The sequence below is a fragment of the Orussus abietinus genome, unplaced genomic scaffold (genome assembly GCF_000612105.2).
Source record: "Orussus abietinus isolate OABI.00-Male unplaced genomic scaffold, Oabi_2.0 scaffold6, whole genome shotgun sequence".
Lineage (NCBI taxonomy): Eukaryota > Metazoa > Arthropoda > Insecta > Hymenoptera > Orussidae > Orussus > Orussus abietinus.
The window spans coordinates 2587954-2612915 of record NW_019396002.1 but is presented as its reverse complement, the minus strand read 5'-3'; the positions used below and the strand labels follow the sequence as shown (position 1 = coordinate 2612915).

General features: G+C 49.2%; 1 protein-coding gene across 2 annotated transcripts in view; it reads right to left on the bottom strand.

The window, feature by feature from the left end:
* Nucleotides 1-19748, bottom strand: part of LOC105694297 (protein lozenge) — a 35471-nt gene extending 15723 nt beyond the window's left edge. For both annotated transcript variants that reach the window (XM_012414822.2, XM_012414823.2), the window contains exons 1-4: nt 17714-19748; nt 16883-17113; nt 11034-11147; nt 6008-6283 (exon numbers count right to left, since the gene is read on the bottom strand). In XM_012414822.2, coding sequence (XP_012270245.1) covers nt 6008-6283; nt 11034-11147; nt 16883-17113; nt 17714-17972 — 880 coding nt within the window. In that variant the 5' untranslated portion in view covers nt 17973-19748. The remainder of the gene's footprint in view (nt 1-6007; nt 6284-11033; nt 11148-16882; nt 17114-17713) is intronic.
* Nucleotides 19749-24962: the final 5214 nt, after the last annotated feature.

Below are 24962 nucleotides of genomic sequence, written 5' to 3'. Positions count from 1 at the left end.
AGATCGAATTGCGGAGCGGTCGGCTCTGGTAGGAAAAACAATTACGGGAGAAAGTTAAGGCGGAATTTCTGCGTTTCTTTCCTACGGTGTAAACGAAGAAGCGAGGGGACCTCTCCCGGCTGGCGGCCGCCATCTTGGCTTGTATTCTTGCGTTTTACGGTTACGGTTGTCGTGGCCTCGAGGTAAATAAGCACTGGAAGAGACGCACGAGCCTTGCCTGAACGTCGCCGATGGATTTACGAGTTTAATTAAGTCCTGCGGTCGCGTTTGTCATTTTAGCAGCCATCGAGAACTCCTTTACGGCGTGCACCGAACTTCGCTTATTCCCTAAGACTCCGCCTAGTTATTTATTTCATGCACTTTTGTTCCCCGCGACTAATAACCACATCGGTGGCGGTTCGATATCCCCATCGACACCGTTACCCAGCTTCTGTTCACGTCTGTGAGTTTTTGATACTCCATTCGCACCTCTTCGACCCCGCTGCCATCTTGGAAAATGGGAAATTGTTTTCGAACTCCCAACTTCTCCTCGATACTCAAACGTTAATGCCGCCGTCATGTTGAAAATCGACGCATTAAAAGGTTGAATTTCAAATTTGACCAGTCTTTTCAATACTCCACTGTTAATATCGCCGCCATTTTGGAGAATGGAGCTCGAGTTCGATTTTCGAATTTCCAAACTTCTTCGCGATACTCGACCGTTAACGTTGCGATGCCTTGGAAAATTGAGTATTAAAAGTTCGATTTCCGAGCTTTGAAAACGTTTCGGCCCAAAATTCGTCTTTTCTCGCGGGTTGTCTCTAGGAAATCGGCAAAGGCTCTTTTTTATGCTCTTTTCGGTCAAACCGCACGCCGTCTTCCGCGGATTACTCGCGATTCGCGCCATCGAGCTCGAAGTCGGCAGGCTCGGCTACAGGACCAAAGGGTGGCGGAAGGGCTGTTTTCTTAGAGGGGTTGCCAGGCAATTAGGAAAGTGTCACGCACACTCGTATCGACGGGGGTGCCACCCCCTGGCAGCCCCTATCGCGGCCTATCGCCAAGTTATTAACGTATGCGTTTAAACCCCCAAGAGATGCGAGCACGTGGCCGACTCTTTCCGAGACCCTTAACTTATCCTCCGCAACCCTTCGGACCCTTCCCTTCATAATTCGAATTTACCACCTCGTCCTTTCCAGTCTCCAACTTTAAACACGCGTACAATAATTTACCCTAAAAAAAAAGAAGTAACAATTCCCTGGTCAATTCAACTTCTACTAAACTACTTTATTCCGTTAATATTGATTGCAACTGTACTTTGTATTATCGCTCATCACGTAATTATTTATCTTGCCAGGCAATTTATTTAATTGAATTAATGTATTTTATTTACCACCTTTGATATTATTACGAATAATGTTATAAATATTTGTGGACGTACAAATATTAATGACCTCCATTACCGTACACGCGTTTAAATCTCCGCGAGATGCCGGCACGCGAATGCGTCGTTAATGTTTCCTTTTACTCTCGTTCTTTAAAACATTTATATCGACTTCTCCTTTTTATTGTCTCAGAGGAATGCACTTTGCTGCGAGTCCAAGTTTCTAAGCGAGCTCGCCAAACCCGCAGCAGAGTTCTGAAGAAACGCAAGAGACAATTTAGGAGTCGGGGAAAATGGCGGACAATCATCCCAGAATCCCTCGGAACCCACGTGGGAAAGACATCCAGCTTTCATCTCTGTCGTTTTTTCCGCGGACCTTAATCCAGCAGTAAGTACCTCTCGGTAAACAGGCAAAGTCTCGTAACGCACATTCCGCATCCCTCTTTAAGCCGCCATTAATACCGAGCGCGTACATTTTTCCCAAATGCTTTCAATTCTCATTTTTCATTTGCACGTATAAGTGAATCTTCTTTAGATGCACCATTAATTTGGATTCCTCTAGATAAACGCAGGTTTAGTTTCACTCCCTTAGCTTCGCTTTAGAGACCAAGATGGCGGCGGTCTCCGTGGATATGTTGAGTCCCGCGTGAGTAAACGAGCAGGAAAATTCGAAAATGTTCTCCATCCTCATTTTTTAAATGCACTTGTAAGTAACTTTTCCCGAGATATATCATTAAATTGGATTCCTCTTGCTAAACGTAGGTTCGGTTTTGCTCCCTTGGCTTCGCTCCAGGGACCAAGATGGCGGCGGTCGCCGCACATCTGAAGAGTCCCACGCGAATAACGAGACAGGAAAATTCACAAATACTCCGAAATCTCATACATTTACATGCACTTGTAAATGAATCTTCCCTAGATGTACCATTTAATCGGGTTCCTCTGGATAGACGTAGGTTTAGTTTCACTCCCTTGGCTTTGCTCCAGGGACCAAGATGGCGACGGTCGCCGCGCATCTGGAGAGTCCCACGTAAATAAATAAGCAAGAAAATTCGGAACTGCTCCCAGTCCTCATTTCCTAAATGCACTTGTTAGTGACTTATCCTTGGATACAACATTAAATTAGATTCCTCTGGATAAGCGCAGATTTAGCTTCGCTCCCTTGGCTTTGCTCCAGGGACCAAGATGGCGGCGGTCGCCACGCATCTGGAGGGTCCCACGCGAGGAAGGACGTAGGAAGATGCATCTGCCTCGGCGTTTTCCCAGACGTTAAATTGTTAGCGCAGTGAGCAGTAGCCGCGTCTTGGTAAACAGGTAAAGACTCTCGGTATCTCTTAGGCACCTCGGATGCCTTTTCAGGTCCCAGTAGTTGCACGTCCTCCAGCCCGGCCACGGCCGTAGACCAAGAGGCAGACAGAAGGAGTCGGAACAGAATGTACAATCAGCATGATTGTTTGACACCCCATAATCAGCGTCCTTACCCCTACCGCCTTCTCGCCGGGCGCTTCCTCTGGGCCTGACCGGGCTCAAAGGCCCTCTTTTCTTGGTGCTGGTGATGGTGCCGAGGCTGGCGCTGGTGTTGGTGTCGGGGTCCGTGTCGGTGTCGGTGTTGGTACCAGTGGCAGTGCCGGTGCTGGTCTCGGCCGAGGCCTCTCCGGGCCTCATTACCCCGATCACGACTCGAGATGAGATCCGAGAGACGAGAAACGGTTATATTATAAGAGACAGAAATAATGCTCACTTCCTTTTTTACCAGCTCCCTCAGGGCCGTTCTACCTGGACGCGGACCACGGCCCTCCTAAGAACGCCACCCTAACTGCATTTCGCGATACCGGCTTCCTGGATACCCGGAATTCTTATTCCCTTTCCTGTTTTCTTCCTCTCCCCGATCGAACGTCCTCCTCTTCACTTATTTCCTTCTCCTTTTACCCAGGAATTTCACTTCCTTTATTTCTTTCCCTAGGTGTGTCACTTTTTAGGTCATCCTAAAACCACGTCGGCATGAACGAGGTCGATGATGGCTCTCTCGAAAGCGAATTAAGGCTTTTGAGCGTTGCAGTTGCGACCGATCATCTTTATCCAATTGATCCTAATGATCCGGAGAGGGGATTTCGGCGTCATGTTTGAACATCAGGGGAAATGTCACGAGTGTAGGAAAATTAGGGAAGAATTGAGTCGCAGGATCGCGGAATAGGATCCAGAGTCCAACCGGAGCAGGACTAGCGGAGCGAGCCGAAGAGAAAAGGAGGAGTCGGGGCAAAAACAACACGGATCCAGCCGTCGATCGAGAAGCGATCGATCGATCCCTGGTATTACGCAGACGTGCACGTGAGTTGTACGTGAGTGCATGATCTCGTCGGACCGCGGCTGGCCGTGATGATCGAGGGGGTGGAGAAAATTGCACCCGCCAACGCGTGATCGCGCGCCCTGGGATCACCGGCCGAGTTTGGAGGTGCCGAACAGAGGTTTGGAGGTGGATCTTCACCTGCATCTGGACGGAAGTTTCAGGTTTGCAATCGTAACGACAACTTCGTTTCAAAGAGTCCTCTGACCAAGAAATGGCAGAGACGATCGATTTATAGAAGCAGGAGTTAAGGGGACGTCAAAGTGCACCCGAAGGGTCAATCAGTCATGAAACTCTTCTCCAAGCTGAGAGCACAGAATCGTTCCGAACTTTATAACGTGAATATGGAGGCCATAAGAAAGGGCCTGACACCCATGAAAATTTCCACTTTCCTAAAACTCGTTTATATGCGTTTTAAAAATTTTCTATTAAAAAGTCAAATACAGCCTCCACGTTCACGGTGTAAAGATTAAAATGATTGGGTACACCTAGGAGAAAAGTTTCATAAATGAAACCCCTTTCAAATCACCTTCAGGGGTGTCGAAGGGTTAGACCATCGAATAACGCTGATGCTCTGAAACCACTTTGATACCGAGGTTCATCGAGACGATGGATCAGTCATTAAATGAATGATGCAGAAAGTAAATTTCTATCCGTGACGCAAATACTCCAAACAGGACGACCATTCAATTGGTAGCTGGATGGGACTGTGATAACCTAGGTGTTTTAACTCCGTTTTGAGACCGAGGCTCATCAAGACGATCGATCGGTCATTAAACGATTGATATAGAAAGTGGATTTCAATCTCTAATGCAAGACTCCGAACTGGACGAGCGTTCAACTGGTAGCCGGCGGATGGACATTCCTAGACCTCGGTCCAAGTTCCCCGGGATTCGCGGAGGGCCCAGCGAAACGACTCCAGGCACGAACCCCTTGGTCGAATCGACAGTAGCTGTCCAGCAACGCCGGCAAGGACCTTCTTCGGAACCCCTGAAGAAGTTAGAAGACGGACTAGAAACGCGAACCCCAGCCAGCCGGTAGCCGGACGGCGCAGGGTCCTAGGATTTCCGCAGATCCTGGAAGCATCCAGGAGACCCTAATTACGGTTCGAGGGTTATCGCGGAGGGCAATGAGCCAATTACAGCGATCCGCGGATCGCAAGGCAGGGTGTAAGGCCCAGTCGAGGAGCTGGACCAGGAGGCTGGACCGGTGGGTGGCTGGCCGGGGTACAGAGAAAACCGCAGGTTCAAAGAGTCTCGGCTGCAGCAGGGGCGCGTCTACTTAACTTTGATCAGGTCGAAACCGCTGGTGCGAGACGAGACCGGCCGGGATAAAAATCCCCTAGAAGCGGCTTTTTTACCGACCGGGTTTGCCGGACTTTCGGACGTGGCGAGAGGGCTCGGCCGGCAAGCCCGAGTTACGCGACCAGGCCGGGTCGGTACCGATGTCGGGCCCATCGGAAAGATGGAACGCCGGCCTGAATATCGTTATTACCGTGAATTAGAGGGTGCACAGCCGGAACGAGGTATGAAACTATTACCTCGGGACAGGGGAAGAGAGGATGCCTCCAGGCCGCCAAGGCAGGGAGGGGAGCGAGGGCCGCTCGACGTTTAGCGTCACTGACACCAGGTCCCGAGGGATCTCCTGATCCTGGAGTCAGCCGAGGTACCGAGGAAGTCGGGACTGAAGGACCCTACCGAAGGCCAGGATCCACGAACCTATCGTCTTCGTCTGGATCTCCGAGCATCCAATTTTAAATCGTTGGACCGGGATTTTTAGTTACGATGAAGATGACTTTTTATGGACGTTTAGAATCTTATTAAGGGGATGTGAACGTGGCATCCGAGAGGCCAGTCGTTCACAAAACTGGGTGTCCCCAATTGATTCAAACTTCGCATCGTGAAAATGGATGCTGTAAGGAAGATCCTGACACTGCTGAAATTCCATTGAAAAAATTCAAACTTCATGGGTATCAGGACCTTCTTCATGGCCTCCATATTTATATTACAAACTTTGAAAGGATTCGGTACACCCAGTTCGAAAAAAAGTTTCATAAGCGAGATTTCTTCGGCTCCACTTTCAAGTCACCTTAAACGATCCTGAGATAACCATGGTTTATGTATCGGGCCAGGACAAACGCTAGGTGCTTTTGCTTCCTGTGTGAAGTTGGTCCCCAGTGATTTCAAAATATTTTGATGATCGATCAAAGTTGGAGTCGTTCTTCCTCTTTAATTCTGTGCTGTAACGGGTCATGGGGAACGGGGGAGACGTTTAAAATAAGAAATGAGACGTAAAACGAGACTCACCGCCATGTTGGGGACTGTGCTTGTAGCAGTCTTGATGGGTGGAAGCTCCAGAAGGGAGATGCGACACCGAAGACGGCGAGGTCGTCGGATTGTTCGGGTTATTGCACATGGTGGTCCCGGTGTTGGCGTTCCCGTTGGATCCTTGCTGGCTGTGAAGGTGATGCTTGTTCCTCCGGTAGGACTCCAGCTCCCGGAGGTGGGAGGTGAAGGAAGTGGGTGCGTCCAGGAAGGGTTGTTGTCCCAGGCCCAGAGCCCGGAACTGTTGGTGCTGTTGTCCTGGAACAAAACCCGGTTCTTCGGAAGTCCCTTCGCGTGACGGAATTGGATGTTTGAAAGACGCAGAACACATATTCCGTAAGGCAGCCAGCGAATAAGCGGAACGAAAGGACGGAAGAGACAGCCCAGGACCAAAGGAACGGGCCCAAGGAAGAAATGCCGCAACCTGGAGATTCAAGATCCGGTTCCGAAATACCGGAGCGTTCAGGAAGGAGGAAATGTTTGCGCAATTAGCCCGACTGAGTGGGATGATTAAGAAACTCGACCACATCGTGCTGCAGGAGACTTCAATAGCATACCACGCGTTCCTCTCTCGGTGGTCAATTCGAATCCCGATGCTGGGTTTAGGGTGTGCTTGCAGCGGGGGTAGCCCTAACCCTACACCCTCGTCACGGGATAATTCGAGGAACACCCAAAACCCAACTTTTGAAACCCAGAGAAGTTTTAAGAATCGCAGTGGAAGCGCTAAATCGCGCTCTGCACTCAGAAGTCAGAAGAGGGGAGAAGAAGAGAACGACAACCAACGGGACGCGCTCGGGGTCCATTCAGAGGAAAGCCCTGAGAGATGAGTTTCTCGGGTTCTCAATGGCGGCTGGTCACGTCGCAGCCTCCGAGAGGAGCACGGAGGCGAAAATTGTGCTCGAGACAGCTCGTACGACAAATAAAGATTCGACCGCAAACCGCTCGAAAATTGTCCGGCCAGACGTTCAGGTGCACCGAGGGTTCAGGATCCGAGCCTTACGAGATCGATCTCCCAGCTCCCTTCGATGGTCGCTACCACGTCGAGGGTCGGCCGATCGAGGGATCGATGGATCTGCCGATCCATGAATCGACGGTCCCACGACTTGCGCGAAGAACGCCGAGAAACCGGACGCGGCCGTTGTAATGCCCAAACGTACACAGCGGAGTCTTTTTGGACGTGGGCTTTTTATTCCGAGACTTGTGGGGTTAGGTGGGCCAGAACCTGGAAGTCGGGGATTATTTTACGGTAATTTGGGGTCGGGTCATCGGGCCGATACAAGATGCTTCCTCGGGATGACCCTTGACACGGTGCAGGAGGCGTGGGTGGAAAGGAATAGGAACCTGCCGGACCATGGGAGATGATGGGGCCCATCTGATGGGGCATGACCGGGACTCGTGGATCCGCAACGATGACGACGATGATGGCGATTTGAGGACACTTTTTGAAATTCTGGGAATTGAGCCGGTTATGGATGAATAAAAGTAAGACCCTTTCTCGTCTCTGGGAGTGGGTGGGTGTTGGGCCTTGGGCCCGGACCAGGCCGGCGCTCCCGGAAGTGGTGAATTATTTTTCGGCAATCTCGGACCTGGTCATCTGGCAAATCTGGGAGCTACAAGCCGCCGCTGCTGACCTTTGTCATGGAGTCGGCAGGATGCGAGGATCTTGGGCCTTCCTGCGGAAGATGAGAGGCAATTTTTTGGACTGCCAGTTGCGGCCTAACCTTCTAGCCATTTTTCGACAGGCCGAGGATGAGATCCAAGACTCGTATGCCCTGGTGGAACCAGATGATCCCGAGGGATACTGCAGTTCCTCGTGATCGGGGGTACCAAAATTGGGAAGCTCGAGGTTAGACCTTTACGTTGGAGTGGAACCTATGGACACGTTTTCGCCGATTACTGGCCAAGGAGCGTTTAATTGCGACACCGTGCAGAGTCACGGAACTCGTGTGACCGGCTACATAGACGAGCGAACGACGGGTTTATCTAATCATATAGCGTGGCGGTCCGGGGACGGAAATAGCGCGGCTTTCCTCCCAGTCCCTCCACGTCTTACGTATCCTTCTTCGGGGCCGGTCGATCGGGACTTGCAGGACCTTACGGGACGAATCCTTAAACCCGAAAGAAAAATCCCCTGAAACGGCCACCCTCCTCTATGCTCCCTGAAGATAAAGGTCCTGGCCAGTTTTCCTATGCGACGACAAATAATTCGTAACTCCATTCGTTAAATTTAGAATTTCTGTGATTTATTTGCCAACACCCTGTCAGTTTGCCGAGCATCATCCGGATTCGAACCTGGCATTGGCAGGGCTGGAATCGGGACACCATCCAAGTGTAATAGGAAGCAAGACGCAATTCCATCCATTAAATGTCGAATTTTAATATCTTTTACGTGACATCATCCTGGCAGTTTGCGGAGCATCATCCAGGTTTAAAACGGGCATCGGCGGAGTTGAAATCGGGGCATCACCCAGGTGTCGGGGGACACCTGGGAATGGCCGAGCTCGTTCGTGCGCCCACTGGCGGGGAACCGGCGAATTAGAGAAATTGGAGAAATTGGCCGATTACCGGCGCGCGGGGTCGAGGAACTATTTCGATAACAAAAAGCTCGCTCGGTCGATTATCCCGGTAATGAGGGGTGGCAGGTGCTTGCGGGGTTGCGCCTCGCATTGTCGGGAGACAATAAAGCGCCGGTTGTAGAACGGGCCGATGTACACGGCATACATTGTTCGGAGGCGTGCGAGCCGGCACGCTACCGCCACCCTCTCTGTATGCAATATGTCGTTCGTGCCCGTTTGGCCGTCCGGCAGACCCGGCCACGTAATCAAAACGCGACTACCCGGCTTACGGCCTCGCATAACCTAGAAATCGCGATCCTTGTGCGTTAAGTAGCGCCGTCGAATTCGACCGCTCGAGCACGACCTAACCTAAGAGTTAACCAATGCTTAATCGGCGTTTAAGTACCGTTTATCCCTTGGATGAGCGAAGTTAAGCAAGGTAGCGCACAGTTCGCACTTGGATGGGTGACCGCCTCGAAACGACAAGAATATTGATGATAAACAGAAACAAAGAACCGTCACTACTGTGATGGAATTGAAAATTGGCTAATGTATTTGTAAAGGATGCTGCAGGTCAAAATGGGCGCTGAGAAGTGTTACAGACACCATCGCCGTCACCTAACCTAAGAGTTCTGCTTCCTTCATGAATGTTTTACGTGGATCTTACAAGCAAGGTATCCCAGGTCGATCTCTTCCATTTGATTTCTTATTATAATATGTTATAGTAGACTAAAAACTAAGCGACACGTATTTTTTTTATCTGCCATTAAATACTTTAAGGGGGTGAAACCACCATCCAAAGTAAGGCCTGTGAGGGGTGGCTCACCCCTTATTTTTTTTTCTTTTAATTGAGAAAATTATATTTTTCATTTCTCGTTATAAGAAAGATTTTCCAGGTGGATTGGTTAAAAAATATTATGTTCTTGTGGGTGAAACTGCCAAATCGCCACTTGACATGCCTTACTTTGGATGGTGATTTCACCCCCTTAAACTGTTTAATGGCAGATAAAAAAAAATACGTGTCGCTTAGTTTTTAGTCTACTATGACATATTATAAAAGAAATCAAATCGGAGAGATCGACCTGGGATACCTTCCTTGTTAGTGCAATGTTTGTCCGTATACAGCTGAAGTATGAATACTCGTTGACCCGCAGAGATTTCTGATCTAAAATTATCGAGGAACGTATAGTGTAATAGTTTTCACAGTGCATTGGCACAGTCACGGAGTTACCTAACCTATTAAAGCCTTAACTTCTTTGTCGGGAAGAAACGATCAAGGAACGTGATGTACGGCACTTTTCATGGTGAATTAGCAGAGTTCCGGAGTTAGCTAATCCATTAGAGCTGAACTTCTCTGTGATGGGTTTTCTCAGGGAATAGCCGGTCTTTTAAGTTAGCAATGAGGGCATTTTTAACGTGGAGTGTAAAGGATTTTGGACGACTATTCCGGTGATTTTGGAAAAGAAGATTCCTAACGCCATCACTTGTCTTTTAAGTTAGGAATGAGAGCATTTTTAACGTGGAGTGTAAAGGATTTAGAACGACTATTCCGGTGATTTTGGAAAAAAAGATCCCTAACGCCATCGCCTGTTTTTTAAGTTAGCAATGAGAGCATTTTTAACATGGAGTATAAAGGATTTAGAACGACTATTCCGGTGATTTTGAAAAATAAGATTCCTAACGCCATCGCCTGTCTTGTAAGTTAGCAATGAGGGCATTTTTATTGTGGAATGTAAAGGATTTATAACGACTATTCCGGTGATTTGGGAAAAGAAGATCCCTAACGTCAGCTCCGATTTTTCAAGTTAGTAACGAGGGCGCTTTTAACGTGGAGTGGAGAGGACATGGGGCGACTATTCCGGTGATTTTGGAAAAGAAGATCCCTAACGCCAGTGGCGGGCTTGATCCGATTCCGAAGCTACCTGGTCGAGCTGGGCTCCCGGCACGGCCGGGTGCACCATCAATACTTTATGCTGGCAAATGCGAAATGCCCGCAAACCCGCTGTACTCGCGGTCGAGTCCGCAACGGCTATTAATCAGATACATATCGGAATAACGGTTTTATTTTTCGGAACCAGGCGGACGAGAGCGCGCGGACGCAAGTTGTCGCGAGGCCGGAACGCCCGCGCGGCAAATCCGCGCCCATGCACCTCGGACCCTGCATCATCGCGCACCATCTGCTCGGTAATGACTTGGCCATTACGCGGACCGTGTACATAGATGCGCACTTTCCAACTTCGCCTGAATTATCGCCGTTTTTCCTGCTGATCCGGGCCATCGCCGGCGGAACAAAGTCCAGCGCGGTTTGGGCACCATGGCCATGGCGCCCAAAGCTCATAAAGGACCCCAAAAAGGGAAGGTACCGTCACTTCCGACACGTACAATCGATGAGAGCGAAGGATTTCGTTGAATTTTCAAGTCTAGCTGGGAATATAACAAGTGTGGATACTCACTGGTCTTGGATCGCGGCTCCCTGGGTCCATCGACGGTGACTTTGATAGCCCTGGTGTAGGTGGCGACCTGAGGTGGACTGGTCGAGACGGTGATGGTGATGCTGAAGCTTTTCCCTGGAACAGAGGACGTACAGATATCGGGTGGTAGAAGACAAAGAAGGGCGAAGAATGGCACCAAGAGTCGCAGCGAGGCGAAACTGGTTGAAGATCAAGAAACGTGGAACTTGGAAGGGGAGTGGAACCACGAAATGGCTCAGTTCGTTGGGACGTTGTAACAGATTCCTGCCCCCAGGTTGCGGACTTTTGCAGAATGGCATCAGAGAATGTAACGAGTCGTGGGGAAACGCGATAAATAATGGAGCACCATGGAGCGATATGGTGCAGTTCGCTGTAGACTACAACATCTACTTGCCCCATGTTGCGGACTTCTCTAGATAGGCACCAGGGTACGCAACGAGTTGTGGGTAAGTGCCCGAATCAGGACTAAAGAACGAAGAACTTCGACGGGAAGGGGCACCACGATTTCGAATGTTCAAGTTCCTTGGAATATTGCAACGTTCTCCTGCCCTAGGCTTTTCTACGAAGAGCGCGGTAGCCTGGAAGTTCGGACTTGGTGGCAAGCCCGTTCGGGGATTCCCTAGGAGGATGGTCGATAGGCCGACTTATAAGTCGTTTCTCGCAGACCTCATCCAGCGGGCTGCAAGGAAGAAGGTGGAGCGCTCTCGCGTGCGTATATCACCGGCGAAGGTCTCGAGGTTGAAGGTCCGGTATATTAATTCCCTCTCCATAAACGTCCGACGGAGAGATTGACTACAAGCTCTTAAACGGACCGTCGCGTCGTTCGCTAATATGCATTCGGTAATTCGTAGCTCCTCTTGGAAGAAGGGCCTTTCTCCGGAGGATCGGACCAGGCGGAGCATTCTCCAGGATAATATCTGGAGTTGGTCCGATCGGTCGAGTCCAGTGAGTCAGAATTCGGCGCCCCAGGCCTGTCACCATCTACGGAACGAGACGAGGACTTTGGAGAGACGGTTAAAAATAATGGCGCATGTATCCTGGGGGAAGAAGTCCGGAGAAAAATCGCCCCGAAGAAGGAAGAGCCGAAGGACCATCGATGGACGATCGATCTCGGAATTTGTTCGGCGCGACGCTTGGCGCGTCCACTCGAAGCGACGGCGTAAACGTCAACGATTTGTAATTGCCTCCCGTTGGCCCATCCAGGACCCTGCTGTGTCTGTCAACATGATAACCGGCATCAAACACCCCCAGCTCCGCCACCCCCGGGAGCTGCAACTGACTGCAGAGCGGCACGGCGTTATACCCTATATCCTGGAACCCTGGTCCTGTGGTCCCGCCAACCCCGTGCCGGTGCATCCTTGTTACCGTCATCGCCAAATCCCAAAATGGAATCCACCCTTCGCCGCTACGGACTCTTTCGCTCCCGGATCATCGGTTGGACGGCACCGCATCAATCGCTGGATCCCGAGTCTCGACGGGAAGACCCATGACCACCAAAATCCTCGGACCGGTCGCCGCGAATTCGTGGGTTTTCATTTGGGGAAAGAGGACGCCCAAAGTGCCGTCTGATATCCCGGAGATTGGGAGGGTGTCGGACTTTTTATGTCCTGGCAACCGGCTCGGGAAACCAGGACCCCGATTCCCACGAGCGAGGGGGATGCCTAATGTCCCGGCTACCCCAAATGATCACTAAATGCCGAGAGGAGAGCGCGCTATCATTCCGCGATTCCCAGTGGTAAATTGAAGCGGAATAGGCCCTTGTTGAAGGGTCCCTCGGTATTCCGGTATCTTTGGAAAGGGTTATTCCGTCATATGAAGTGGTACTCTAGCAGGCGATACGATGGGGGAGAGATGCAATCGCCAGGAATCAGAAATCAACTCATGCTGCACAGGAGAGAATCGCCGTACCAGTGACAGAGAAGAAAGAGAAATTTTTCTTCAACCCTTCTTCAACATCGTTCAAGGATATTCGAATGGGTAGTTGGAAGATCGGCGTTCGGCGTTGGGCAAACTCGGATAAAATTACGAAAAATACGAAATCATGATGGGCTCCGTCATCAAGAAATCATCTTGTCGGTGATCGAGAGGAGAGCAACAGCCCCGTGGCCGATTCCGCAACGTCGTTCGGGGGTATTTGAACGCGCGGTCCGAGAGCGGCATTCGGTGTCGAGGGAAATCGGATAAAATCGCGGAAAATCCGGAAGCGCCGGTCAAGTCGCGGCCCGGTGCGAGGGTGGGACCCTGGTCGAGTCCATCGCATTTGGGGCTAATAATGCCGCACAGCCGCCCCGTGCCCGGAGCTGCGGTTAATACTCGATGATGGGAACGGTCATCTGCAGAGACAGGCCCGAGCCCGGCCTATGCATTCGCGGGTGGACAGACAAAACCGGGCCACGCGTATGTGCCACCTATAACGGGGCCGCGCTTCCGCACGATGGATGGCCAGGGTGGTGGATACCCAACACAACGGCGGTCCGAGCCGTGCACCCATGCGTGCATCGGGGGTCCACCACCGAGATGAGACGAGCCACCCTCGGCCCGGCAATCCCCACCCGAAACCACCCAAAACCACTCGAAACCATCCGTTAATACTCGCGGCGAGCGGAGGCTCCGAGAGGATGAGGAAGAGCGCCGGACGCGCCGTCGGGGATGAAGGGACGCCCGTCCGAGGCGCACAACAGGATGTCTCTGCAATTGTCAAATAATTACTGCCGCCCGGTAATCCCGTCCGTGTAGATATTACTGCGGTGGATTGATTATTAGAGTCGAAGATGGACCGATGGGCGGTGGGGGAGCCGGCTGGGAGATGTTCAGCGAAGTGGGGGTCGTCGGTCAACGCTGAACGCTGCCGATGGGGTCCATCTTCTGCAGTCGCGTAAGCTGCTGGTCGGTCTCCCGCAATCGGGGGACCTGGAGATTCCACCCTGCAGGGGAACAAAACTCCAGGTTTGGACGTGCTCGGTTCAGACTTTACAAAGACACCCCGTCATCGGAGCATCGTAAATCGACTGCGACCCGGTCCTGAGGAACCCGACGCTCCATCTTCCTTGAGTCGAATCCTGTAGAATGGAGGACCCTGCCCCCGAAAAGTCGATCTCCCTCGGCAGATTTTCTCCGGCCAAACCGCGACCATTCGAGTCAATCAAATTAACAGATCCAAACAAACGCCGCGGATCAGCCGGGGTGGAACGTGGTCGTGCCCCTCCTCGGTGCCGTGGGTTCCGGGCACCCGGGGCGGTTTGATCAATCTCCCAAATTGGAGGATCATCCGGAAGATAGTTCCCAATGGGGACACCATTTTCCGACCTTTGACGCCATTGGGCGCCATTGGGCTCCGATCGGTCCAGGTTGCCCGCACCCCCAGGTGGGGGTCCCATTGGGCTGTGAAATGACGAGGCCAGTTGAAAGATAGATGACTCCTGCTCGTCCGGGCGCACTGGCCATTAATGCGTAACGAGACGCACGACCAACCTGCTCCGAATTCGTTCGGACCGGCTCGGATCGCCCATTAATAGAGGAATTGGGGTGAATACGGAAGCCCGGGCGTTGCGCCCTTTAAGGGGGTGATAATGCGCGCATCAGTGTTCCGCCGTTGCGGAATTAACGGGCGAGCGCTAAAATCGTCCGGGGATGATTTCGAGGATGGGCGGTACCGTAAGCGTTAATTATCACAGCCTCCGCGGTTATATTAATAATACTGAAAATTAGTAGTCAATATAATAGGACATTATGGTGGGGGCATTTTTCACGCTCTCCGGATTTAAGGCTCGCCCAGAGGTGTCTCCGGGGGATTTCGATTTTGGGGAAAGTTTCGAGCCCGGCGGCACAATGATTTCTGATTAACGACTAGTTGTTTCGCGTTGGGGGTGCGGGGGTTGGCGGCGGACGTCGAGTAATGACTCCGGGGCGGCGGGGCGGCGGATGCTGTGCCGAGAGCAGAGCGGGATGAAAGGGGGATGGGGATGGCTGATGATGATTACAATAATCGTGATTTTAGAGGCACTCCGAATGCCAGCCCACTTGGACAAATCCTGCACTTTGTGCCTTCCTTTTGTCCGCGGAATGTCAATTTAGCAAGGTGTGCCAATGATCGTCAATGTTGAAAACGTGAAATTTCAATTAGCGGAGGTACAAAATATCCGAAATTCAAGTTTCAAGGGTGACATTCTTGAAACTGAAGCTTCAAAGGTGAAACTTCTGAACTTGGAACTTCTTAGAGCGAAGTTTGTGAAATCGACATTTCCAAATATGAGATTTTTCACGTTGAAATTGCATCTGCGACATTTCTGAAGCTGAGATATCAGACGTGGAAGTTCTGAAATAGGGATTTCAAGTGCGAAATTTCTGAGACTGATATTTTCTCAATTTTAGATTTCAATTAGTTCTTTTTAATTAATGCTCTTTCTTTATCAACGTCAAGCGCTCCGAAGTGAAGATATAAATTCCGACCTAAGCCAAGTCGAAGCGAAATAAGTAGGATTCGGTCAGCCCGATTGTTTCGCCTGCAATGTTTTCTGGCGAACTTATGAAATACCCAACGCGAGTGGAACTCGTCATTGCAAGAAAGGAATTAAACCGTATCGCTGGGAGAATGCCACGCGAGATTTCCTTCTCTCTACTTCTGAAGGAAGGAGGAAGACGTTCGAGGTAATTTTTTTTATTGTCTACCGATTCCCCTGCTCGGTACGAAGGAGACAAGAAATTCCTAGGGATTAAAATATTACCACTAAGTCAACCCAAATGGTCCCCGGAAGTTATGCAATGGTGTTCATGTTTTGCGAGGGCCGAAAAAAAACTGGATTTTACCTCGAAGTGGATAAAGCGGGTCTTTGTCAGACGCCTTAAGGCGTATCCGGCAAGGAGAGCGAAACAAGACACAAAGTCGATCTCGTGCCGATAGTACTACTTAAGGGGATGTGAAAGTGGTATCCGAAAGCTCATTTGTTCATAAAACTTTTCTACGAACTGGATGTCTCAAGTCGTTTCGTACTTTAAAACGTGAATGGAGAACCTAAGGTAGGTCTTGAAACTCGCGAAATTTCATTTTTTATTTTCTCGTGCCGATAGTACTACTTAAGGGGATGTGAAAGTGACATTCGAAAGCTCATTTGTTCATAAAACTTTTCTACGAACTGGATGTCTCAAGTCGTTTCATACTTTAAAACGTGAATGAATAGCCTAAGATAGGTCCTGAAACTGGCGAAATTTAATTTTTTATTTTCTCGTGCCGATAGTACTATTTAAGGGGATGTGAAAGTGGCATTCGAAAGCTCATCCGTTCATAAAACTTTTCTACGAACTGGATGTCTCAAGTCGTTTCATACTTTAAAATGTGAATGGAGAGCCTAAGGTAGGTCCTGAAACTCGCGAAATTTCATTTTTTATTTTCTCGTGCCGATAGTACTACTTAAGAGGATATGAAAGTGACATTCGAAAGCTCATTTGTTCATAAAACTTTCCTACGAACTGGATGTCTCAAGTCGTTTCATACTTTAAAATGTGAATATGAATACCCTAAGGTAGGTCCTGAAACTAGCGAAATTGCATTTTTTATAAACTATTTTTATAATACCTATAAACAAACATGAATAGAATTGACATTTCATGAGTTTCAGGACCTTCCTTATAGTCTCCCTATTCACGTTGTATACTTTCAGACTATTCGGTAAATCGAGTTTGGAGAAAAGTCTCATAAACAAAACCTCTTCGACTCCACTTTCACATCGCCTTAATGCAAGTGAAAATGTCCCTTCTTCGCCAAAGGAGCGAGGCTATTTTCTAAGACCACGACGAAAGGGAGGAAGAAACTTGGTCGGCCTTAATTTACTCACCCCTTCCGCTTCTGCCGACGAACCTCAAATCATTAAACTTGGCCACTTGGTTTTTCATGAGAGCCGTCGAGTTTCGGAGTTCGGCACAGCAGTTCTCGTCGTTACCGGCCCGGACGGTGACGAGGGTGTTGTCCCCGACCTCGCCCAGGGCTACCACCTTAAAAGCCACTGGAAGGGTCTTATTAGACCTCCAATGGGTCGGTAGCTGGCTACAGAGGAAGTAAGGGGATCCTGGAAAGAAATTAAGCCCTCGGTCGGTCTACACGGAAACCACTTTTCATTCTACTCCTCCAATCATTCCCTGTCCCCCCGAATGACCACGGTCAATGAGTTACCACAGACCGCGTACACTCTAAGAAAGATGGAAAGAAAAAGAGCCGGTCAGCTGCACCGGTCCACGCTGACGATGTTACCATTTCGGCCGAACGCAGATTCCTACCTCCGAACACCATAATCTGGACAATTCCGCCGTTTAAAAGTCGACTGAACGAGAAAGGTCTTGATCGCAATTGAAAAAATGTCCACATCCAAGTAATAAAACAATATTCCAAAGTATAAGCTAAACGCTAAGTAGCGCGCTGATTAAAGATCTATGAGTCAGGCCCGGTTCCACAACACGAGTTAACCGGAGTTTAATTGGTTTACAGCGGGTTTAAACCGCGGATAAACTAGTCGATAAATTGAACTTTGGTTAATTCAAGTTGTAGAACCGGGCCTTAGAGATGGAGGTGTTCAGAAGGTCGGTGATCCGTTTTCTTTTTTCTTTCTATTTGGTGTAACAGTTCCCTTGTAGGGCAGATACAGGGGTAAGGAAGTGGGCCCGGAACTGACCTGTCTTGACCAGTTCGCCAGGGTGTTCCGCCTGGGCCTCGCCAACCAGTCTTTCGGTCCACCAGAGTTCACCCACGGCCGCGGCTTCACTCATCTCACCCCCGGCCTCACCCCCGAGCCCCACCCCGACCCCTGAGCCTTGGTAGGGCGAGTTGACACCCTGAAGGGGCGCCAGGGAGGACCCTATGGGACCGGCGCCTTCTTGGGTTCCGCTGGCGATGTTCTCCCCACAGCCCACCGATCCCACTGGGAGATGCATCCCATCGGCCAGTAGCCGCCCCGAGTCGCCCAGGGCCGTCCTCTTCTCCGGAGACGTCGTGTCTTACGTTAAGGAGGTGGTCCCTCAGCGAACGGGCCTTTCCGTCGAGGTCTTTTCTCGGTCAAATCAGATCATTGAGAATCTTATTCGGGAAGGAACCAATGGGACCGTCAGACAAAAATCGCTTTGAGTTGCCTGAATTCTAACTTCTGTAGTTGACGAAGACGCGTCTTCGGATCAGGAGTGGTCCCTTATCGAAGGGGTTTTTCCATCGAGGTCTGTTCTTGATCAGGTTAGATCGTTGAGGATCCCATTTGGAATGGTACTGGTGAGACCCTTGAACTGTAATAGCTTCGAGTTGCTTGTAGTCCAAGTTTTGGTTGACGAAAACGTATCTTCATATCAGGAATGGCCCCTTATCGAAGGGGCCTTTCCGCCGACGTCTCTTCTTGACCAGGTTAGATCATCGAGGTTCCCATTAGGGGTGGAACCGACAAAACCATATGATAGTAATCGCTTCGAGTTACCTGAATTCTAACTTCTTTAGTTGATGACGTGTCTAAGAATCAGGAGTGGCTCCTTATCAAAAGGAACGTTCCGTCCATGTCTCTTTTGGACCAGATTAGATCATTAAGGTATCCATTAGGGATGGGACTAGTGGGACCATCGAACAGTAATCGCTTCGATTTGAAGTTTACCTCTTGCAGTCGATGAAGTCGTGTCTTTTAATCGGGGGTGGTCCTCGATCAAAGAGGCGTTTCGATGATAGGGTCGGATTACAAGATTAAAGACCAATGAAACAAAGGCGTTAAAACCACGATGTACCGAAACTTCCCTCCTCTTCGATACACTCAGGATAGCGTTTTTCAGTATACAAAGTGTCATCGATACCTAAAAGCACTTCTAAAGATCGTATCTCCCAGCAGCAACCATATCATAGTTTCCTCGCCTCAGACGCCTGCGTTTCGCGTTCAAATAATTAATTTTTTGCGTACGAAACCATTTATATAACCTACCGAATGTTCGGTAGCTGTTTCCCGCCACCAGCTCAGTCGGTACACCCTCTAAGACCACGTAACCAATCAGGAAGGTTAATCTCCAGTTCTTCTCCTGCCCACTCAAAACTTCGCCACTTATCTTGGATAAGAAAACTTTCTCCAAAGGAAAAATTTCTTTCGACAAGAACTCAGAGAACACTTCTTCAGTCAATCCTCAGCCCCGTGCACATACCCACGATCACATGTCACAAGGTCCAATGTTCACGTGGTCCACATTAGTGTCCATTAAACAATGTACATACGATTTACCCGTACGCATTATACATATACGTACTATACATTGCAGGAACTATCCACGCGCGGCCTCGAAAAGCGCACCTAACCTTCACAGCGTCCTCGACTGCCGTCCGAACCGCCGGAAATCCCTAGTCTAGGAACATTTCGGGGTCCAAGGTCACCGCTGTCTCACTGTCCCCGTCCACTCGCGCCCTTTTCCGAGCCGCTCGGTCGGTAAGGTCTCCCACCCTTGTCGGTAACTCTCCCCATAGTGCGGGTATCGGGTTAAAAAACTCCACTTTTCGTGGCTTCGCCTCGACGCGGTACGTCTTACGGTAGTCTCGTTTATTTTCGGTGGCAGTCCGGGCAAGCGTGGCGAGAGAGCGAGCGCACGCATGCACGTCCCACTAACGTCGCCGCTGCGGACGTCAGTCGCTGGCGGCGGCGCACGACGTAGTGCCGCGCGATCGCCGCTGGCAGGCCGCGTGTCGCGCGCGGAAGCGGTCCGGGACGGCCCGAAACTCCGCGCCCCCCTTCCGCCCGCCCGCCCCCTCCGCGCGACCCCTCTCGCGCTCCCGCCAAGGGATCCCGCGGGCCCCCACTCCGCGCACCCTTTGGAGGGAGACGTTACGAATTTCGACATTTTGGAACCTCGAAACCTCGACCACCCGAGTCGGACTCTACATTCCCTGCACTTCTTCTCTAACTGGTTTATCTAACTAACGCGAAATCCTTCGAAACGTTCATTCCGCGTTACGAAGGAAATTACGATGACTCTTTCTTGCGTAAACGGCGAAACGACAGCGTTGGATGGGATTAAGATACACGTCAACAAATTACGAAAACGTTTAATCCGAGGTACAGGTGAGTCTTGGAAACGTACAGGACAAATTACCGTTCGTAATAGGAAACATGGAGGATTTCTGGAACTGAACTTCTGGTCAGGAGATTTTCATGGAATGAACTTTGGTATCTGAAATGGGATAGAGTGCCTTGATAAGAGATCCTTACCTTCGGTGCGTCGTTTGAAGGAAGTTCCTGGATTTGGTTTGCGCTGCAGGTGGTTAATCCTCTTTAATCTAAGTAGGAATTGAGGTTAGGACTGCAACTTGGATCTAATCGTACCTGCAATCTAATAACGGTCAGGGCATTGTGCACATTGGCGGCGATCTTCCCGTCCATTATCACCGGTTTCCCACGGTGGTCCAGTGTTTCGGCCGGGCGATATCGCGCGCGAGCTTCCCTGTAACAGAAGAGCAAGTGCGAGAAAAGGAGGGGGATTAATCGCGCGTACGTCAGAGCCGAGTGGAAAGAGAGAGACCGCGAGTTCCTGGTAGGCTCGGTAGCGCCGAAACGCCTTTGCAAGGTTAGGTTAGGTTAGGTTACGCCGGGCCCTGTCGCGCGGCGGGAGTGGCGAGAGACCGAGCCGCGGCGGCGTTCCGCAACGCACGCGAACCGGACCTTCCCCTCCTGAGCTGCCGAGCCGCACCGCGCGGAGGCGCCTCGCTTAGCCAAGGCGTAACAAGTGTCCGCGTGACGTCACTCGGCTCCTGGAGGCGGGGCGTCCCGCCAGGGGTGGGGCAACCTGCGGGAGTCCAACCCCCACGACTTGGCTCCTTCGCGGGCCGCGCCGAGCGACGCACTTTGCACCCATAGGACTCGAGTCGATCTTACAAAAATTGGATATTTTCGAGCTGCCGAGTCATCCTGCGTCATTTCAGGGCTACATTAGCATATTCGTATATTCGCATATTCGCATATTCATATATTCACATATTCACATATTCACATATTCACATATTCACATATTCACATATTCGCATATTCACACATTCACATATTCACATATTCACATATTCACATATTCACATATTCACATATTCACATATTCACATATTCGCATATTCGCATATTCATATATTCACATATTCTCATATCCATATATTCACATATTCACATATTCACATATTCACATATTCACATATTCACATATTCACATATTCGCAAATTCACATATTCACATATTCACCCACGTTTGGCACGTGAGGACATGGCTGCACTTAACGTCTGTGGCAAAGGACTAGATATCCTCTTCTATATTAAAAGAAACAGCGAAGCGATAACGATACCAATATCGAGCGAAGACTTTAATGCCAACTAACGCAAATTGTGTTAATACCAATTGTAAAACACAAATATGAATGTCGGTAGCAATGAACTGTAAGAAAACAGCGTTTTACTTTGCGAAGTGGGCCTCCTTCCTAGCACGTGACATTACGTGTACCACCGCGGCATAAGAAGGTTTACGTAAAAGAACAAACGTAAAAACGCATTTATCCCACGCACTTTGTACCGTTCGGGAACTCGCCCGATTGCGCTCTCGATGTAGTGTCGTTTCCTTTGTACAATTTTTTTTTCCACGAATTCATTTTGCATGACGCCCTTCTTCCGCTCGCGCCCGTGGCACGTGTCGTTTTTGCCAGGCCCTAGATATGACAATGGTTGTGGAATAATTTTCAACATCACATGGGCGTATCGTTGAATAGGTTTGAATTCTAACTTATGACTCATGTTTTCAGGTATCGGGAGCCGAAATATCTCTTCCTGATTCTTGTCTGGGTCTTCAGGCGGTCCCAAATCCCGGGGCAGGAGTAGCTACCGTTTATTGCACTGTGGTTTGCCAAGGTGCGATCGTGGAAGCAGGTGCGGTTTTGCTCGTTCCTGCGGAGCCACGCGAATGTAATTAACCCTTTGGTCCCACGTGGCTCCCCGGACCTGACCATACAGTAGTTGGGGTGTAAAACACGAATGGGCCTAATCTTCCATTGACATTTGCTTTATGTGGGAAGCAATTAGGGATCAGGTTGCAGTAGATACCACGGGAACGCAAAGCATCGTTTCAGCGACTTAAAAAACGAGAAAGGAGGGTATCGAGTAGGATGCAAAACCCACTGGACAGCCTAATCTCTCATCGATAAGTCTGCCAGCTGAAAATCTCGATGACTGATGGATCTTCTAAGCGGAAACGACTCCGGTAACGAGCTCGTTAGCATCCACGGGTCCATTCAGATAAGTGGCTTGCCTGATAACTGGAAAAGAGGAAAATGTGCGGCCAGCACACATTCCGGGTGAAGAGACAGGGTTTACTGCAAAGATAACCGATAATTTATTTATTTAACTTTTAGGAAGAAAGGCCTTCCCCGAAGGAGGCCTTCTCCGGACGGGATGTCCCTCTAGACGAGGTTAATCTGCCGTCCGAGGAAATCCTGGGCTAATGAGCTATAAATTAGGGAGCAGGTCCAGCCTCGTGACGATGTCCCCCCGTAATTAAAATCCCTTCCTAAATCAGGACTAGGGGGCCCTATTGGACGGCTCTTCCTCCGGGATTAGCCTGGATTTCTGGACCCTCAGGTGGTGGACCTTTTCCGGTCCACCCTCCGTTTTCACTTTTGCTTAGATCGGCCATGGCCAACCGTGGGCTCGACTCGTGTGGAGCTTATACAACTTTCCGTTTCGCTCGCATGATTTGTAGGGTTGTATTTAAGGGTCGTTAACCCCGCAAACCGCCGTCCACCCTTGCGTGCTGTTTAAGGCGATTCCATCGTGCATTCGTTTTAAGTAGAGAAGTCAAATTGCATTTTGGAGATTGGAGATGCCGCACAATTTGCCGAGAAGCCATTTTCTTTGCACAGGTTGAACGGGCTCGGCTTTAGAAAAGGGTAAAAGTGAATTCCACCCTGTCATCGACTTGCAAATACCATTGTGTTTTGTGAGCGCGATTTGGTAATCCGATTTAGGGATCGCTTACACCGCAAACCACGGGCCTATTTCACCCCTATGTAGAATTAAGTCCGGTTCACCATGTACACCATGTACTTGATGTGTCAATTGAGGCACTTTCGCCCTTGACGAGATTTAAAATCGAGTAACATCCCCTTTCGTTAGACTTTCAATCGATTTTAAATATTTTCCATACAGATGGGTAATATGTAGACGTATATGCGGTGTACTCTTGAAATTCTGTAAAACGCTTTTTTTCTTCGATATCGGTGGACCGGGTTGAGGAGGATTTTCTCTACCCCTCTTGAAACTTCATCTTCGAAGCCCATTCCCTTTAGGGGTGTTTTACTTTCCCCTATCTCGGTACATCCCTCTATATAGTCCTGTAATAAGCTTAATAAACCCTCCGCGCAACTGGCCGGTCTGTTCTCTCAAATTCCACTGATACAGGGATGGCTCCTCGTTTCGACTTTTCGAAACATCCTTCATGTCCGGAATTATGTCCAGAAATATATTCCTCTTGGAGAGGTCCTCTACGTTCTACTATAACTTTTTCAAAATATTATCTGGGTTGTTAATTATAAGGTGTACGAGATTTCCGAGGATTTGTATTAGTTATTTATCGAAATTAACTCTGGAGTCATGAGAAAATTCTTGCTTCTGCCTCCCTGTGCTTATGAGTGTAAGCTTCGGCAAAGTCCAGCTTTGATAAGCACATCAAAAGGATTACAGGGCAAACGTACCTTAAGCTGCTACTGTACTTCAAAAGATTTACTCCAGTGGCCAGAGCTGAAATGTTTTTTGCCCCGTGACATTGTCCGAGAAAAATATTCCACTCACCGAAACTTCAAACAATTGGTAAAAATTTTCACGCCTCGGTATCTCGTTCATTTTTATTCCTTCCATTTCAGTGACTTCGGATATGTGTAGCTAACTCGAATCTGCACCTTTTTTTCCCGGTCGTTTGTATTTAATTAATTAATTTTATTTAATTAATTTGTAAATGTTTTTATGATTTCCTTTTTTTTTTTTTCTTACGGAGATTAATTCTTTTATCGACGGCGAGATCGCACAAATCATCTCGTGCGGTAGAACTGAGAACTGATTTATCAAGGCAATAGCACAAAGTCTGTCGGAGAAAACTGTTTTATCGATCCTGGAGTCTAATTTATCGAGCAAGCCCTTTCCGTGGATTTTCATTTTCCGGAACTTACTCTCGGTTGGTAACGCGAAGTCAAGAGGTTCACCGAAGTGACGGTGAAGGCGCCACCAGAATTTGAGTCGTCGATAAAGTAGACGCCCACTACATCAAGATTTTAATTCAGAGAACTTCTCACTGATGGCAGCAGTACCCTTCTTCCCAAGAAATATAGTTTCTACAAATTCTTCCTTTCCAAATTCCTATTCAAATTGTTTCACTAATGCTAACGCAAGTTAAGTAAAAATATTCTTCGCTCAATGATTTAAATAATAATCCGCGAAAATATCGATATAAGTAAAAGTGAAAACAATGAAACTAAGATTGTTTGTATATAAATTGAATAAGCGGCTTAGGTTAGCGTTGCCTGTCTCCCTTATCACTCTACACGTGCAATTTAGTAAAATTCCTTTTTTTTTCACAGTGAAACCGAGGTGCCCTTAATAAAAATAATGCCATATATTTACAGAGTCGTAACGACCGATCGAACCTCGATCAATCTGCATATCTCGAAAAGATCGACATTATCAGCAGAGGTTGGCCCGAATGGGAGCTCGACCCTCGTTCCTTCCAAAGCGAAGCTCATTACATTATCGAAAACCTCGCTTCAATTTCGCAGGACCCCATTCCCAAAATTACGCCCTCTAGTTTCCCCTCTCTCTGTTAAGTGTGGAGCACTCTGTCTCTCTCTCTCTCTCTCCCACCTCCCTCGGCTCCTTTTTCCCTCCTTCTCTTGCG